Genomic DNA, 17,595 nt, shown 5'->3' with positions numbered 1-17,595 from the left:
AAGCGCCAAGTACCATCTTTCTTGCGCACCATCAGCACCGGAGAATTAAAAGGAGAGGTACTGTGCTGAATAAGACCCTGTTTTAGCATTGCATCAACCTGAGCTTCGATTTCGTCTTTGATAGCTGGAGGGTAGCGGTAAGGCCGGACAGTAACGGGTCGAGCTCCCTCCACCAAGGGAATTGCATGATCACAGGTGCGCTTAGGAGGCAAAGACACTGGAGGAGATAGGACCCCAGGGAAATCATCCAGAATAGCACTGATAGCAGGCAAGTGTGTAGTGCTATGTTGAGAGTCGGGCACTGACATACTGCAGAACTGAATCAGGAATTGAGTCACCTCTTCCCCCGGAGGAACCGAACTGTCATGTAGCCTAACTGTCGTGCCGTTGTATGGTACAACCAACCAACGTTGCCGCCAATCGACCTTCATTGGGCTGAACATTTGCAACCAATCCATGCCAAGAACAATATCATAGGATGCCAGGGGTAATACCTTGAGAGTATGCTGAAAGTAATACTGATGAATAGTCCAAACTGCATCTGGGATGGAGGCGTCACAGTGCATAACGGCGCCATTTGCCACACGGACCGAGACCGGAGCGCAAGAAGTAGTAGCCAGACCCAAACTATCAACCAGTGTAGCACTGACAAAAGATGAAGAACTGCCCGAATCCAGTAAAATATGAACAGGTCGGTTTTGAAAAACACCCTCAAATTGCAATGTCCTGACGGCACCAGCAGCCGAAATGCAACAGCAAACCTCCTCAGGGCCAGACTCAGTATCTGCCTCTGTGTGAGCAGCCTCAACAGCATCATCAGTGGAAAATAAAGCATATAGCTCATCCAGGACATGTAGACCGACCTGGGTTGCACACTTGTGGTCACGGCTCCACTTTTCTCCGCAGCGATCACAGAGACCACGGGCACGCCGGTAGGCCTTGAGGTCAGCTAACTTCTTGTCCACAGGCTTCTGGTGCATGGTCTCCCTGTCGGAACGCCCTTCAGGTACATTGTCAGAACGAGGGGGCGCCTGATAGCCTCCCTTGTGATTCCAGGACTTGTAATCACGACGCCTTGAGGACTCCATTGCTTCTTCCTGCAACAACGCCAGAGAATACGCAGTATCCAAGGAAGTCGGCCGTTGAACAAGAAGTACAGCACGGATTTCAGGAAATAAACCATCCAGAAAGCGAGTAATGTGTGGCAAGGCTTTCATAGAGGAATCATAGGATTTGAGTTGATCTACGAGTTCGGCAAAGCGATCCACATAGTCCTGGACTGTTGTGGTTTGGCGAATGCGGTTCATCTTTCGGAGGAGGAACTCGTGTTGATCACGATCAAAGCGAGTGTGTAAAGCTTGACAAAACTGGGACCAGGACATGGTTTTCAGATCCTCAGTAACGGATTGGATCCAGCGCTTTGCAGGTCCAAGGAATTGCATGCGAGAGCACTGAATCCAAACAGATGGGTCAACAGAATACATAGTGAAGTAATCTTCGGCACAAGTGATCCACAGCTGGAGATCAGTACCATCAAATGTAGGAAACGACAATTTGGGAAGTTTGCCGGTGGGGTGGAATTGATGTTCAGGAGGACGATTGCGCGAAAGGATTAAATCCGATGATGTACCATGCAACTTAGGGGGATTGGCAAAGGAATCATTCATACCCGTGACCGGGGAATGAGTGAGGGTGGTAACCACCCCAAACTCATTCTCCCGGTGGTGAAGGTCGTCGCAGTGCCCGATTGGCCGAGCAGCCTTATAGCCCGCAGATGATGGTGCGGCGTGCTGCTCCACTTTGAGAGATGGCTCGGTGAAGACGCCCGGTTCAGGGAAGATGCCCGGCTCGGTGAAGGGGGACGCCGTCTCGAGCACCGAGCGGTTCCAATACTTCTCCAGCTTGCCGAGGCGGAGGCGCAGGTCGTCGACGAGGCCGTCCTGTTCCTGACGCCAGGAGGTCAGATCCTCGGCGGTCTTCTCCACCGCGCTGAGCCGTACATCCTGCCGAAGTTCGGAGTCGATGATGCGTTGTTCGACGACGGATTCGGCTTCCTTGAAGCGCTGGTCCATCGCTTCGTCGACCTCATCGAAACGTCGTTCGAGGAGGAGCTTCTGGTCGGAGAGCTGTTGCTGGATTGTAGCCTGCTCAAGGGAGATTTTCTGGATCTCCTTGAGCAAGAGCTGGGTATCGGGATTCATGGTTGCGTGCTGCGTGGCTCGTCTGGTGTAGTGAAGGCGGATTGGGGGTTTGGGCGGAAGTGGTGGTGGTGGCGGCGGTGGCGGCGGTGGCGGCGGTAGTGGATCCAGATCGCGTTCTCACCAATCGCTCACGGAACCAAGGATTTACGGCTCTCTGCGTCGTCCAGCCGAAGCCGATCGTCGCCGAGAGGAATCCAACCAGGGTTGTTTGTGAATCGAAAGGAGAGAAGAAAAAAATGATAGCGATCTAGAGGGATTGGCTCTGAGTACCAAATGTTAGCATCAGAGATGGGTAGCAGCGAGTTGGGAAGGAAATCTCAGGAACGGAGTGAGTTGGGGAAGAATAGAAGGAGACTTCAACACGCAACAGGGAAATAGGGCAGAGGAATGATTGTATTGTTCTGTTTGTTATGTTTTTCTTACCCTCTCTCTCCCATAACGATCTGTCTTTATACAAGGGCCATGCCCCGGCGTGAACCCCGCAGACACAACTGCGTTACGCCTATGGTTCACGCCCACTCGGGTCCACTGACCAGCACACTTGCGCGTTTGATCCGGTTCCCATGTCTTGCGACGTCGTCATCCACGGTTGGTCCCTCCTTGTTGTTGACACAACATGACTTTAAGTACACTAGGGATGGTCGGAGCGTCCATGTACTACTCTTTTGACCATGTAGGGCACTGCTAAGGCACGTTGAATTGAACATTTTCTCAGCCTTAATACAAAGACATACAATCTTTTGCGTCATCAAGAAAAAAATATCATTTTTTTGCACGTTTGGATCAAGTTCTGGAATTTTACCATCTGTCTTGTATGTTGTTAAAAGGAGTTTTGAATATGCTTATCTAAAAATTTCTTTCATAGACTTAAAGCAGCAGATTATTAGAACACGCCGAAAGTTCGGACGCAAACTGTCGAACTGTCGGCTCGGCACCTAGCTAAACTACGGAATCAGGGATAGAATGGACTTCAAATCTGAATATGTGAATACCTACTGGAGCTCTCCCAAACATAACCTAATATTGTCAACCGAAAGCCACAAGTAGAACTTGAACTTTTTGATTCCACTGGAACTTGAACTTTTTATATACAGAAGTACAAAACATACAGCTCCTCCAAGCAACATGCATATTACATCGAGGCACACTATTGTGATTCTCATCATAGCAATGCTAACAGAAAGATAAAGCTGTACGTAAATAACATACCAAGCATCCTCCGAAGGAATTGACAAGCAAAATTGGAGCCAACACCAATTGTAAGACGGCTCCTTGTTTCCAGAGGCAAGTGGGTCTTAAAAGCTCCTTTCCATCCCAATCGCCTCTTAATCGGCATGAACAGGAACCACAGCTGCCAGCTAGAAGGGTTGCGAAGCAAGAGCGTCATGAAGGTAGACATGCAGACCACAATGGCAATCCGCTCGCTGACAGGGCTCAAGACGACATATGCGCCCAATGCAAATCCTATTACCATACTTCTCGTTGCCTGCTCCATCGAAATTACAGAGAGAAACATGTAGATTGCTCGAAGCAGTGGATGCACGTGTTCTGACCCCGCATAGGTGAGCCAGATGGTGGACAAGGTGGAGCCGACAAATGCGAGTGTGTTTGCCATCACGAAGGCCTTGAAGGTATACCTGTGCGACAGAATTGGTGCACCGGCATGTGGATGCCCATCCGATATGTAGCCACCAGGCAGAGTGAAAACTGCTGCAAACGTGACCGTTGAGACAAGGACGGAACCAACAATTAAGTTCTGTGCAATGTTGGTGAATTTCTTGAGCTCGTTTCCAGAAGTTTTGCCAATGCCAAATTCATCTATGAAATGATCGAGGCGACGAGGACTAAGGACAGCTCCAGTCCATGCCAAACAGCGAAGTATGATGACCTGAGGATTCTACCAGAAGAAAATCAACATTTCAGGAAATCAAACTGTACAAGTTCAAAACTGAAATAAATTTAAAATCAACCGAGAACATGAATTAGAAGATGCAAAGAAGAATGCAGTCCTAGGAGATTAGGTGAAGCTTACCAGTGTATAACTTATGCCTTTGTCAGTTGCCAGTACAGCAAGATCTAAGGCAGTGAGGCCCTGGTTGTTCACTATATTTGGCAGTACACCTTTTGTCGCCATAAGAAGGCTCACTATCATCTGGTCTGCATTCTTGACTGCAAGATGCAGAGGTGTGTTGCCTTCTGAATCCATGACATTCGCCATCCTTCCAAGATCTTCAGTACCAGAGAAACACCAAACAACTTTCCATTTCTTATGCTCAATAGCAATATGTAGGAAATTTCTTCCTCTATTGTCAAGCAATTCGTCACAATCTGGGCAGAATCTACAGAGCTCGTAGATGAATTGTCCATATCCCATTTTAGCAGCAATATGTACAGGAAATAAACCATTTGAATCTGAGCTATAGGCTACAGAACTGTCACGGCGCAATAGGAGCTTCATTGCGGAAATATTTCCAACAGATGCAATGTAGTGAAAAGGAGTACTGCCTGAGTCATCAACTTCTTTCACAAGAGTTGGATTCCACTGCAGCAATTCCCGTATCATTTCTGTTATGAAAGAATTTCAGTAAATAAAAAGTGTAAGACTTCAAACACTATAACTCTTAAGAAAAAAATTTATATGCGCTCCCTATGGTCTTATAATAAGGATTGAATGAAGGCACATGATGCCAGGCCTTTTTTCTAAAAAGCTTTATGGACCTCAAGGTACATCATCTAGCACTTGAGGACCTAATATTTCTTAAATACAGACGAAAAACAGAAATGTCAGAGAAGTGAATTCAACCAGAACATGTGATAGGGTGTCAAGTCATCAAATTCCACCAAAGCACCAATGAGGGCAGATTTTTCTAACTCTCCTGATGCATGTCCAACAAAATTCTAACCCCAATGCCGTTGCTCACTCAGCGTCATTGATGATGTTAAGTCTTTAACATAATCAACACTTCATGCAAGCAGCAATAGATAGGCCAGATAAGATGCTGCACTTTATCACCGCGGCTGTCAGAATTAGAAGGTATGTATTATTCCCATGATTAATTCAAGTACAGATTTTCACATAACATTACTAAATTAGTAATGATTTGTTTTGAGCTTTTACAAAAGAAACATATTTCCTACATGTCCGCAAAACCAACCTAGTAATTAAGGCAGTAAAAAGTGCTCAGTAAAGAAGAGCAGCACAAAAGCAAAAGTAATTGATCAAATGTGTCATCAATTTATATGGGGCTAACCCTGGGAGTCATCTTACAAGGAGCCCAATGTGCAAATTAAAGAACCAGCCTTGCTTGTAAAGATGTTTTAATAATATTGGACAGAGTGATATTATCACCTAATAATATTGGACTAAAAGGCTTTGTTGTTGGATAGATTGCTATAAGTCATTTTTTAATAAAAAATAAACAAATTCATACTCATGCCTCATATTCAAATATATACCCTCCATTCCAAATTATAATAAGTCGTTATGGCTTTTATAGATGCATAGCTTTTATTATGTATCTAGACATAGCCTACATCTAGTGCATAGCAAAAACAATGTGCCTAAAGAAGCCAGAATGATAGAATGGAGGGAGTAGTTAGTAACTAGAGGTATTTCAAGATTTACACAAATATTTTTTTATACACAGTTTTCTTTCGGGACTTTAAATCTAAATTGCAAGAGACCTAACAATAATGTCATCATGAAAACATATTTGACACATTATGATTAGTCTTCGACACAACTGGTTTATTTTTCTAAGGTGCAGTTAAGTGTTATATTACTTTTGTCAGGTTATTTTTTTCTCTCTATAGAACCATCCGCAATTTACTACAGAGTAGTACTACTACTTAAACCGTAGTCCCTCCATGTCCATGATTACACGTATTCATTTCAGCAAGATTCTTTTGACGTGTACCCTCCTTTCTCTTTTGTGTCATGATTCACATGTGGGACAGTAGGAGTAACATAAAAATTGGGTGCCCTGGCCATTTGATGAGTGCCGACCGCTCACCCAAAAACCAATTATTCCATCAAATCAAACACTAGATGTGTGTCCCCACATAGTATGATTCACAGCACACTAATCACTCTGCTGTCAAGACAACCCAAACAAAATTCTATATCAGTAGATTACAGGTTACAGAGATTTCAAATGTTTGAGTTTAGATAGTGTACACTAATGTTCATAATACAGTGAATGAGTCATCACATCAAACAGAGACTTCGACCCTCCAACTCATACTCCATTCACTCGCTTTAGAAAAAGTGGCATCCTCGCTTTAACGAACATCCGAACTTATTATGGATAGCCAGCAAAATTTTTCTCTCATAATAAATCAGCATCGGCATCAGCCGCTTTTACATCCATTCAATCCAACCACAGTATATAGTCCAATCATTCTACCCAAAGAAGCATTTCCAGATTTTTGACAATCTTCCCACGGTACATCAAACCCCCAAAACATATAGCAAACTGAATAACTAAATCTGACAACCTAGATATTAAATAAACTCCAAATTGCTCATTAATTCATCACAAAACAGAGCACCATAAACTAGCAGTCAGGAGGGACTCACCATTGCTCGTGAGCACAGCGGCGTGCATCACGGTGCGGCCGCCGGGACCCATGCTCGAACCTAGTCCGGCCACCTCCTCCTCCTCGTCCGCGTCCCTGTATGTCTTTAAGAGCAGGCGCACCATCCCCAGGGATCCGGCCGCCGCCGCCATGTAAAACGGCGACTCCCCAGCGCCGCCGCACAGCTCGACAAGCCCCGGGTCCGCGGCGGCCAGCGCGCGCGCCGCGGCCTCGTGGCCGCCCCGCACGGCGTCGTGCAGCGCCGTCTCCCCGCGCCGGTTCGTGGCCCGGGTGAGGCCGCGCAGGGAGCACGCGGGGGAGGACGAGGACGAGGAGGCGACGAGGAGCGCGACGACCTTGTGCGCCCCCGCGCGTGCGGCGAGGTGGAGCGGGGTGTCGAGCGCGGCGTTGCGCGCCGCGAGGAGGCGCGGGGCGCGGCGGAGGAGGAGCGACGCGAGGTCCGCGTGCCCGCCCACGGCCGCCACGTGGAGGAGCGTGTTCCCTCCGGCTGTGGCGGCGGTCTCGAGGTCTGGGGCCGCCGGGTCCGCCAGGAGCGCCTTCACGAGCCGCCGCTCGTCGCCGCTGCGCGCCGCGCGGAGAAGCGTGGCGCCCATGGTCGGCGGTGCGGTAGCCAGCGGGCGCGGGGTCGGGCAGGGGGACGCGCTGGTGGTGGGGGTGGACGGCGGTGATGTCTCCGCCGCCTCCGGCGAGGCCATCGTGTGGCTCGTGCGGCCGGGGGTCGGTGGTGGTCTGGTGAAGCAGGGGAAAGGTGGTGTGTCATTTGGACTTATTTATGCCTCTAATGACTTTGCTTTGCTTCGGACTTGTGAACTGCGGAACTGTGCTGTGAACTGTGAAGTGTATTTGCTTTTCGGTCCTCGTTGATGTTCATAATTATGTTTGAAGTCCAATTTCTTGTTCTTTGACTTCGGCCTTGTTTAGGTGGCAAAATAAAAAGTTTTTGATACTGTAGCACTTTCGTTTGTTTGTGGCAAATATTGTCCAATTATAGACTAACTAGGCTTAAAAGATTCATCTCGCGATTTACAGGCAAATTGTGTTGTTAGTTTTTGTTTTTGCTTATATTTAATACTTCATGCATGTACTATAAGATTCGATGTGACATAGAATCTTGAAAAGTTTTGGTTTTGGGGGCAAACTATGGAACAAGGCAGAATAGGAGATTGTGATAGGTTGCTAGTTTCGGAGAAAACCATACTCTCTTACTACTGCTCTCTCCTTTCGTTCCAAATTATAAGATATTTTAGCTTTTTTATATTTATACTTTTATTATGGCCTTGTTTAGTTTCAAATCGTTTTTAATTTTAGATACTATAGCACTTCATTTTTATTTATCAGTTATTGTTCAATCATAGACTAACTAAACTTAAAAGATTCATCTCATGATTTATAAGTAAATTGTGTAATTAATTTTTTGCTTTTATTTTCATCTCGTGACTTAGAACTAGCCAACTAGGGCATGCCCATGCCCTAGTTGGCTAGTTCTAAGTAGTACTGACTCCACAATTTGAATTTGGTACCTGCACCGGCTACTCTCTCTGCATATAGGATTTCCATCCCCAGTCATTGACTACAGAGACCGCGGTTGCTTATTCTCCCGCGCGTACGCTTTAGCATCTCTATGATGCCGTCACTTGTGTGTACAATCCTACCATTTGACAGTGGGTTTAGAATGTTTACTCGTTGTACACAGAGTCTCCAAGGAACATGTCCTTTTTATATTTGAATAGGATAAAGCCGACGAGTGTGCTTTTGGGAATTGGACAACGATGCGAATGTGACATACTTAATGGTTCCCGAACATGACCGGGACGTCTTGTATAAATGGACGTAGCGACTAGCGAGGCATACGATTCCATTCCAACAGTGTGAGAAGACGCGTTCTGCTCACACCTTACAGACACCGATTACAGTAGTGTGAGCCATCCAGCAGCGATGAGAGTATGAGAGCACAAAGCAGAGCCCATAAACATAAATACATAATATTTTTTTTATCATTATTATCATGTAAAGAAAAGCAGAATGCTTTTCATGGATAACCTGAAAGCAGATGCCCCGGTGATTTGGACCAGTATTAAACTAGTAGTACACCAGGAAGATGGAATTTGGACCGTGCGTGATGCCGACAAGAATACGGCCGCCAGCCGGAGCGCGGATCGGCCACCAGCGGACAGCGATCGCGGAGACTCAAGAAAAGCCGAAGACCACGTGGTTTTGTTCTCCGGCTCCGCACACGGTAGCGTGCTTTCCATTTTACCCACCCGCACCTGCGCCGGCACGGGAGACACACCAATAATTTTCTCCACCGTGGGGTTGGCGCGGAGCGGAGTAGTATGGAAGTGGTGTGGGTGCAGGCCGAACCGAAAGGCGCGCTCGCCTAGGGGGGAGGATGAGGATGACCATGATGCTGCTGCCATGCTGGTCCGATCACGGACCACCGATGCCTGCCGGCCGCATGGAGAAAGCTGCACGCCCGACGACGGCTCGAGCGCCTGAAATGCTTGCTTCACGAGATTTGCACGTTTCCAGCATTTTTCAGCACTAGACTAGACTCTCCTAGCCTCGTCGATCGAGGTAGAGGAGACGACCCGTGTCGCTACTCGCTGCCGCGGAGCTGCGGAGTACTACGCGTCTATGCGCCTACGCCCGTACGCCGACACTGCCAGCTCAGATGCCATCCATCGTCATGTCAATCTCGAATTCTCGACCATCGGTTAGCGACTGCCTAACCGTCGGCGTTGTCTGTTCTGTTCGTGCATGTGCGTATCGAACTATTTATTACTCCCTCGTCCCTGAAAGCTTGAATTCCTAGAATTCGTGCCAGTCAAACTTATTTAATTTTGACCAATTTTATAGAAAAGAGCATCAATATGTATAACATAAAATGAGTATCTTATAAAAATATATTTAATAATAAATCTAATGGTATTAATTTCGTATTATAAATCTTAGTGTTTTTTTCTATAAATTTGGTCAAAGTTTTAAAAAATTGACTTTAGACAACTCTAGAAATTGCAGCTTTCAGGGACGGAAGGAGTAAAACCAAAGACCCGAAGTTACAAAAAAAGGTCCACGAAAAACACACACACATATTTTTGCTTGCATCTAGCCATGAACTAAGAGTAGGCCAAAGTGGCTGTTTTGTTTGAAGAATAACTTCTACAAACTCCATCCTTGAAAATTATGGTTATGGTACTCCTGGACAGAACCGCAAAGGACATGGTTAGGAACGACACTGTTTGAGAATATCGACACCACTTTGTTTGCACCGGATATAATAGTCACAGTATGCAAACAAAGTGTCGGGCCGTTTCCCACTGCTATACAGCCATAGCAAAAGGAAGAACATGACTGTTCATGAAGCTCTCAAACCCTGAGTTTGGATTAAGGATATCACATATAACCTAATCAATGCTCTCCTCGTAGAATTCTTCACATTATGGAATATGTTGTAGTACATGAGACTACATTTGAACACCCCAAAGGAAGATCAGATTTGCTAGAAGCCGGATACCTCCGAAAAATGCACTGCTAAATCCGCTTACAACATCCAATTCTGTGGCAACATATTTTCCAACTTCTCCAAATTGATTTAGAAAGTCTGGGCACCTCTAAATGCAAGTTCTTTTTTTGGTTGTTACTACAAGACCGACTATGAACAGGAACATAGTTTCTTTGCCTTTAAAAGCACATGGCCTCACATTGTGGACCACATGATTCGCTCTGAGATTCATGCCTAGTAGGAGAGAGATAATAGAAAATTGTCTCTCTCCCGCTGGGCACGAATCTCAGAGCCAATCCTATGGTCTATATTGTGAGGGCATGTACCCTTAAGGGCAAATATTACTTTACCCTATGAACAACGACATGTTTGTACGTGAGTGGCTAGAAAATAATTATTTTGTGGACTTTGCATTATAAACCTAGAGACTGCCATACACCTATTTATCGAATGCCCCTTCTCCTGCACTATATGGGAACATGTAGCTATCTAGAGTAACTGCAAGATTCTGCATCCTTCACAACAGAATGAAAAAATAGATACAGTTCTAGGAAAATGAAAAAAAAATACTCAGAGAAACCGAGAAAATTCCTAAAACATTATATCAATGTCCAAACATGTTTTTAAACTTTCCGCAACTAAATTATGAGATGCATTCATCGTGAATAAAACATACACTAATGTTGTATTAAAACAATTCACAACAACAAATACATTAGGTTTAAATTAATTTAGAAAATTAATTTAATATTTACTCTATGTACTATTAATAATATTAAATTAATATTAAATTTATCTATATATTCCATATTTTGAATACATTATTAGTAATATTAAAATTAAATAAGAAGTCACCAGTCATGGAGAAAAAACTTTTAAATAGATTCATCATAGTACCTTGTTCTTTGCAAATACAAATAAATATCGAATATATTTTTGTTGAATACAGATCTAGAATCAGATAAAAAATATAAAGAACGAATTCAGATAAATCTATTTAGTATCTACATTAGAAACACGTACGCGTATGGATATTCATATTATAAGTTTAGTGGATATGAATGTTGGATGATTTGATATCCATTTCTATTTTTCATTCCTATACGCATAATTTACATTGGGCCGGAGTATTTTGCGTTAGGCCGAGAAAGATGGGCTCACGGGCCGTCTTTCAGTATTCCGTCGTCAGCTTCAGTTGAGCGGTGTTTGATGGGCTGGTCCGTGACACTGAACTTAAAAAGAAACAACCATTTTCGCTTTTTTCCCCCTTTCAAATGAAGACCGTATTTCGTTCCAGGAAGCTTGCACGCTGGCGTGCGTGCTTCTCCAATTCTGAGCAAAAAAATTGTAATAGTAGAAGGTTGGCGCGCTACCTACCCGTTATAACGGGTGACGTTCCCGCGGTAATCTCGGTGTCCAAATGCGGGTCATTTGACACGGTCTTCCCGTCTTCCTCACGCAGACAACGCAACCCAACCACAAGCGTTGGCAAACCATGGATGGAAGCAAGGAGCAAGCGCACGCGCTCGAGAACCATGCACCTCAAATTTAGCAACCTCGCACAAAACCTGCATGCCTAATTATACCTTCGTGCCCCCCTCCCTCCCCGGTTGGAACGCATGCACTTGCTTCCCACCACGCCTGGCCTGCCCCCGTCGATCGAGGGAGCCACCTTCTTGCCCCCAACGACCCGTCCATTATTCGCTCAAACGCTTGCTAGCTCGATCGGCGCCGTTGTTCTTGGACCGGCCGGTCGATCGAGCGCGCTGAATAATTAATGGTGATGGCAGCGCCAGTGCCGCTCCGGCGGCGGCGGGCGCTCCTGGCGGTGGCGACGTTGCTCGCCGTGGTCACCGCCGCGGTGGCGCAGGACTATAACGATGGCGGCGACGACGAGGAAGACGAGAAGAAGAAGAAGCCGCAGTTCAAGGCGCAGGAGGCGTGCAACGGCGTGTTCCTGTCGTACACGTTCATGGAGCGCACCAAGGAGTACCCGCACCTGAAGAACGCGACGGCGCAGCCGTACGCGTTCAAGGCGACGGCGTCGGTGCTCAACACCATGACCGAGGACCTCAAGGCGTGGCAGATGTTCGTGGGCTTCCAGCACAAGGAGATCCTCGTGTCCGTCGGCGGCGCCGTGCTCCTGGACGGCTCCGACCTCCCCGCCAACGTGTCCGGCGGCGTCACCTTCGCGGGGTACCCGATGGCCGACCTCCTCAACTCCATCGAGACGGCCGGCGAGCCGTCCCTGATCGAGAGCAAGATTGAGATCACCGGCACCCAGTTCGGCGTGAAGCCCCCCGGCAAGCCCATGCCCAAGACCATCAAGCTGACCAACCCCGAGGGCTTCCGGTGCCCCGCACCAAACCACAAAGGTACGCTGTGCTCTGTGGCACGTCATGGCCTGCCAATTGCCATGGCCTCCGCCGTCCACGCACGGCGAATAACTACAACGACTGTCGCATGCCATGCCATGCCATGCCATTGCAGGCAGCGTGATGTACGTTTGCTGCGTCAAGGACCGCAAGTTCAAGGCGAAGAAGGCCAACAGCACGCGGTACCAGGCACGGCGGAAGGCGGACCTGACGTTCGCCTACGACGTGCTGCAGGCGACAGCCAACAACTACCAGGTGCAGGTGACGATCGACAACTGGAGCCCCATCAGCCGGCTGGACAACTGGAACCTCACCTGGGAGTGGAAGCGCGGCGAGTTCATCTACAACATGAAGGGCGCCTACACGCTGCTCAAGGAAGGCCCCGCCTGCATCTACAGCCCCGCCGCTGGCTACTACAAGGACTTGGACTTCACCCCGGTGTACAACTGCGAGAAGCGTCCCGTCATCGTGGACCTCCCGCCGGAGCGGGAGAAGGACAACGCCATCGGGAACATCCCCTTCTGCTGCAAGAACGGCACCCTGCTGCCGCCCACCATGGACCCGTCCAAGTCGCGTGCCATGTTCCAGATGCAGGTGTTCAAGCTGCCGCCGGACCTCAACCGCACGGCGCTGTACCCGCCGCAGAACTGGAAGATCTCCGGCAAGCTCAACCCGCAGTACAGGTGCGGGCAGCCCATCCGCGTGAAGCCCCAGGAGTTCCCGGACGCGACGGGGCTCATGTCCGCCACCCCGGCCGTGGCGTCGTGGCAGGTGGCGTGCAACATCACCCGGCCCAAGAAGCGCGCCTCCAAGTGCTGCGTCTCCTTCTCCGCCTACTACAACGACTCCGTGGTGCCGTGCAACACCTGCGCCTGCGGCTGCGGCAACGACACGTCCACGTGCGACCCGGACAGGCACGCCATGCTGCTGCCGCCGGAGGCGCTGCTCGTCCCGTTCGACAACCGGTCGGCCAAGGCCCGGGCGTGGGCCAAGATCAAGCACTGGCGGGTGCCCAACCCCATGCCCTGCAGCGACAACTGCGGCGTCAGCATCAACTGGCACGTCATGAACAACTACAAGTCCGGCTGGTCGGCGCGCATGACCATCTTCAACTGGCAGGACTACACCTTCAAGGACTGGTTCGCCGCCGTCACCATGGGCAGCCACTTCAGCGGCTACGAGAACGTCTACTCCTTCAACGGCACCAGGATGGGCGCCCCCTTCAACAACACCATCTTCATGCAGGGGGTGCCGGGACTCGCGTACCTCGACCCCATCACCGACGGGAACACGCCGGCGGAACCAAGGCTTCCCGGAAAGCAGCAGTCGGTCCTCTCCTTCTCCAGGAAAGACGCGCCCAACATCGACATTCCCAAAGGGGAAGGGTTCCCCAAGAGGGTCTACTTCGACGGCGAGGAGTGCGCGCTGCCGGATAGGATACCCAAGGTGTCGAGCGCGCGCCGGCGGGCAGGGACGGCGAGCCTCGGGCAGCTTGCCATGGCGGCGGCGCTCGTGATGATTGTGGCGCTAGTGGATTAATTCCTTGTGCCTCCTATGATGATGATGAGTGAAAACGATCGTCGACTGACTTCATGGGCCGGCGGGGTTTATACATAGGGGATTTGACTTGGGGCGCTGCATTTGTTGTGAACACTTTTAATTGCAGGGGGGATGATTGTACGTTTTCACTTCAGTTGAGAGAGATCACAGATGATCCCCACCAAATGGAGGAGCTCCGATCCATTTTACACACACAAGCATCCAAGTGGAAACTGACCTGAACGAATGAAACTGGTGGAGGGTGGGAGGCCGGCCGGAGATGATAGATGAACATATATGCTTCTGGTTTGGATTGGATGCAACAAATGTTTGTGAGGGTCATATGCATGGGTATGATGGTGAGAGTTGTAAGGGGATGGAGGAGGGCATGTAACATTTCAAGGTTGTGGTTGTATTGGTTGGGTGTCTATATGCTCATTGGTTTTCCACTTTTATTCCAGTTTCTTTGCCTTACACAATTAAAGCTCACGAGTTTGTCTATGTATATTCCGCGTAACTAGGCCTTGTTTAGTTCCTATAAATTTTTACAAAATTTTTCACATTCCCCATCACATCGAATCTTTAGACGCATGCATGGAGTATTAAATATAGACGAAAATAAAAACTAATTGCACAGTTTGGTCGAAATTGATGAGACGAATCTTTTAAGTCTAGTTGGTCCATGATTGGACAATATTTGTTAAATATAAACGAAAGTGCTACAGTGTCGATTTCTCAAAAATTTTCGGAACTAAACAAGGCCTTAGTTTTCTTCTACATACAGAGGACTAGAGGAGGGTGTATTCATAATTTCATATGTTAAAATCAGAAAATCAAAATTTACAGCTGTGATGCATAAGTCCCGGTGTACATATTTAGTCAGCATATCCTCCTTATTAGAACCTAACATGTCAATCTGTCCACTAGTAAAGGTGCCCGCAAATAACATGGGTACGTTTTCAGTTCGTCGGTACAGTTTCAAGAGGTTATTTTTAGCCTGTGTGGGTCCAACGTGTGTCTCTCACACCCACGAACTAAAGGACTTAGTGGTAGGGGGTTTCATCCCCGTGAAATATTTTCTTCTCTCTCATCCATGATACATGCAAATGCTCTATTTTTGCTGATATGACACTCTATCATATATATTCTTATAAAGCTAAACCTCACTAGATAAATTCTCTTTTCATGCAAGGTGTCTACATCATTCTCCACTAAATGTTTTATCTCTTCATGCAAGGTGTCTACGTCATTCCCCACTAAGTCCATATCATCTCATATTCATTAAAAAAATGACCATATCGTCTATATCGTGTGAAATACTTTAATTCAATCTATTAACATACAAGTCATGTACATACACTATTTGTAATGTAACCAAATATTAGTTTTTCTTCTATTAGCTTAACAATTATTTACTAGATCTAATACAATAAAATATATGCAAGACAAATTTATATATATGTATAGATACATAATATACTGAATACCATATAATAATGCTATGTATATAATAATTTATTTTTAAAAAAATCCCGCAGCAACAGGCGGGAATTCGCCTAGTACTCTTATAAAGCTAAACCCCACTAAATGAATTCTCTCTTCATGCAAGTTGTCCACATCATTTCCCACTAAATGACCTACTAAATGTTCTATCTCTTCATGCAAGATGTTCACATCATTTCCTACTAAGTCCATGTCATCCCATATTAATTACAAAAAGACCATGTCATCTATATCATGTGAAATCTTTAATCCATTAACATACAAGTCATGTGCATACACTATTTGTTTCATCACCAATTAATTCCTCTATAATGTAACCAAATATTAGTTTTTGTTCTATTAGCTTAGCAATTTTTTTACTAGATCTAATACAATAAAATACATGCAAGTCAAATTCATATATATGTATGAATACCATATAGTAATACTATGTATATAATAATTTATTTTTAAGAAAATCTCGCAACAACACGGAGGGATTCACCTAGTTTAATGTGTATAAAACTCCATAAAATCTGCATTAAGACTAGCCCTAATATCTAATTTGGATAGCTCTTGTGCATGTGTGCCATCCTTCCCATAGACCTTCCAAGTGGTTTTCTTGCTTTTTTATTACCGTGGCTAAAATCGAGCTATGACGTTAATTAGATTGCACGCTACTATCTCTTTCCACACATGTTATATATGTATTAGTCTTTTTTTAAAAAAATTCCTATATATTTTGATAGACCTAAACCATTACAATCTAGATATATAGGATCGATGTAGTAGGTTTTTAATCATAGAGTCAAAGAAATATTTCTATAATTTACTTAATAATACACTTATACACACTACTTTTTTTGTTTGGATGCTTTTTTCCAACATATGAAACAGATTACTAATTTTTTATAAATTTTTATTTTAATTTTAATTTTATATGGAGTATTTATTTTAGTATTTTTTGCGCGATTTTGAAGAGAAGAGAGAAGGGAGGGGGGGTTAAATGCAAAATGCGTGCCACAATAGCGTGATATGTGAGCAAGAAACCAGGGACACTAATCTTTAAATTATAGATGCATTATAACATGTCAAGGGAGGCGCCGAGATATGATATGACCAAAGGCCTTGTTGCGAGCCGGGCTCGAACTGACGAGGAGAGTGGAGAGGAATACAGTAGTAGTAGTCGGGCCAGGGGCTTATCTTATTCCTTGTATTCATTGGTCTGTATAGGGTCACATATAGTTGGTGTGCTTTGTGAACTGCGATCTTGACGGTTGTGATTTTTGAAATTACAGATATTGTTCTGCACATGTATGTATTTGTAAAGCTAACTCATGTACAGAAATTATCTCTTTTACGGGTAGAAGACGACTTCAAACTTATGTTGCAGATGAAATATTATTTCCTGGCGGACTCTGGACAAAAACAGAGGATTTGGTATAGCAAAGACCGTCACCATCCCAATAGAGGGCTCTCCAGAGAACACTCTAAAAGGGGAGCATGTGGTCAACCACCAAGAATCTAGCAGTGGGCCTAGCTTCGTACCATGATCAATTCACTATCTCTCGAATCTTCAGCCTCCATTGCGCTTCTAGATTGTTCTTTCTTGTGTTGACCGAAAAAAGCTCGGTATAAATGTTTTAGGATTAAGATAATGGCCACGTAATTGCTAGACAGGAGCGGCTAGGCCTCAAGCCCCCCTTCCATCGCCGAAAACTTGTAGCTCCTCTTCAGCTCCCCTACAAATTTGTGTCCTTAGATAGTCTTAATGAAGTTTCATTAAAGTTTCATAGGCATTAAATATGCTAATGTGGCACCATTTTAATGAAGAGAGAAGTGATAAAAGTTTCATAGGAGTAAGAGATTTTTATGGGGATAAAACTCTTCTACAATG

General features: G+C 46.0%; 2 protein-coding genes across 3 annotated transcripts; one reads left to right on the top strand and one right to left on the bottom strand.

Annotated features, from left to right (window-relative positions):
* Nucleotides 3,243–7,566, bottom strand: LOC8084060 (protein ACCELERATED CELL DEATH 6). Of its 2 annotated transcripts, none has more exons than XM_021454492.1 (3): nucleotides 6,781–7,566; nucleotides 4,234–4,766; nucleotides 3,243–4,089 (listed from the first exon to the last, which is right to left on the bottom strand). In XM_021454492.1, exons 1-3 carry the CDS (start codon nucleotides 7,493–7,495, stop codon nucleotides 3,364–3,366), a joined length of 1,974 nt encoding a protein of 657 aa, XP_021310167.1. In that variant the 5' UTR covers nucleotides 7,496–7,566; the 3' UTR covers nucleotides 3,243–3,363. The 2 variants fall into 2 exon arrangements, with proteins under 2 accessions (XP_021310167.1, XP_002460798.1); XM_002460753.2 differs by having other exon boundaries at nucleotides 3,243–4,098; nucleotides 6,781–7,564.
* Nucleotides 11,865–14,717, top strand: LOC8080144 (COBRA-like protein 10). The gene is made up of 2 exons (XM_002462900.2): nucleotides 11,865–12,677; nucleotides 12,793–14,717. The coding sequence occupies exons 1-2, from the start codon at nucleotides 12,080–12,082 to the stop codon at nucleotides 14,214–14,216; spliced, it is 2,022 nt and encodes a 673-aa protein (XP_002462945.2). The 5' UTR covers nucleotides 11,865–12,079; the 3' UTR covers nucleotides 14,217–14,717.

The sequence above is a fragment of the Sorghum bicolor genome, chromosome 2, assembly GCF_000003195.3.
Source record: "Sorghum bicolor cultivar BTx623 chromosome 2, Sorghum_bicolor_NCBIv3, whole genome shotgun sequence".
Classification (NCBI taxonomy): domain Eukaryota; kingdom Viridiplantae; phylum Streptophyta; class Magnoliopsida; order Poales; family Poaceae; genus Sorghum; species Sorghum bicolor.
Note: the sequence above shows the minus strand (reverse complement) of the source record. Positions and strands in the feature narration are given on the sequence as shown.

Bases quoted from the DNA above. Each gene is read 5' to 3' on its own strand.
- LOC8080144 (XM_002462900.2), top strand. From the start codon at position 12,080: ATGGTGATGGCAGCGCCAGTGCCGCTCCGGCGGCGGCGGGCGCTCCTG. The intron at 12,678-12,792 runs GTACGCTGTGCT...ATGCCATTGCAG, and splicing joins CCCCGCACCAAACCACAAAG to GCAGCGTGATGTACGTTTGC.
- LOC8084060 (XM_002460753.2), bottom strand. From the start codon at position 7,495: ATGGCCTCGCCGGAGGCGGCGGAGACATCACCGCCGTCCACCCCCACC. The intron at 4,767-6,780 runs GTGAGTCCCTCC...CTTTCATAACAG, and splicing joins CGCTGTGCTCACGAGCAATG to AAATGATACGGGAATTGCTG. The intron at 4,099-4,233 runs GTAAGCTTCACC...TTCTTCTGGTAG, and splicing joins AAGGCATAAGTTATACACTG to AATCCTCAGGTCATCATACT.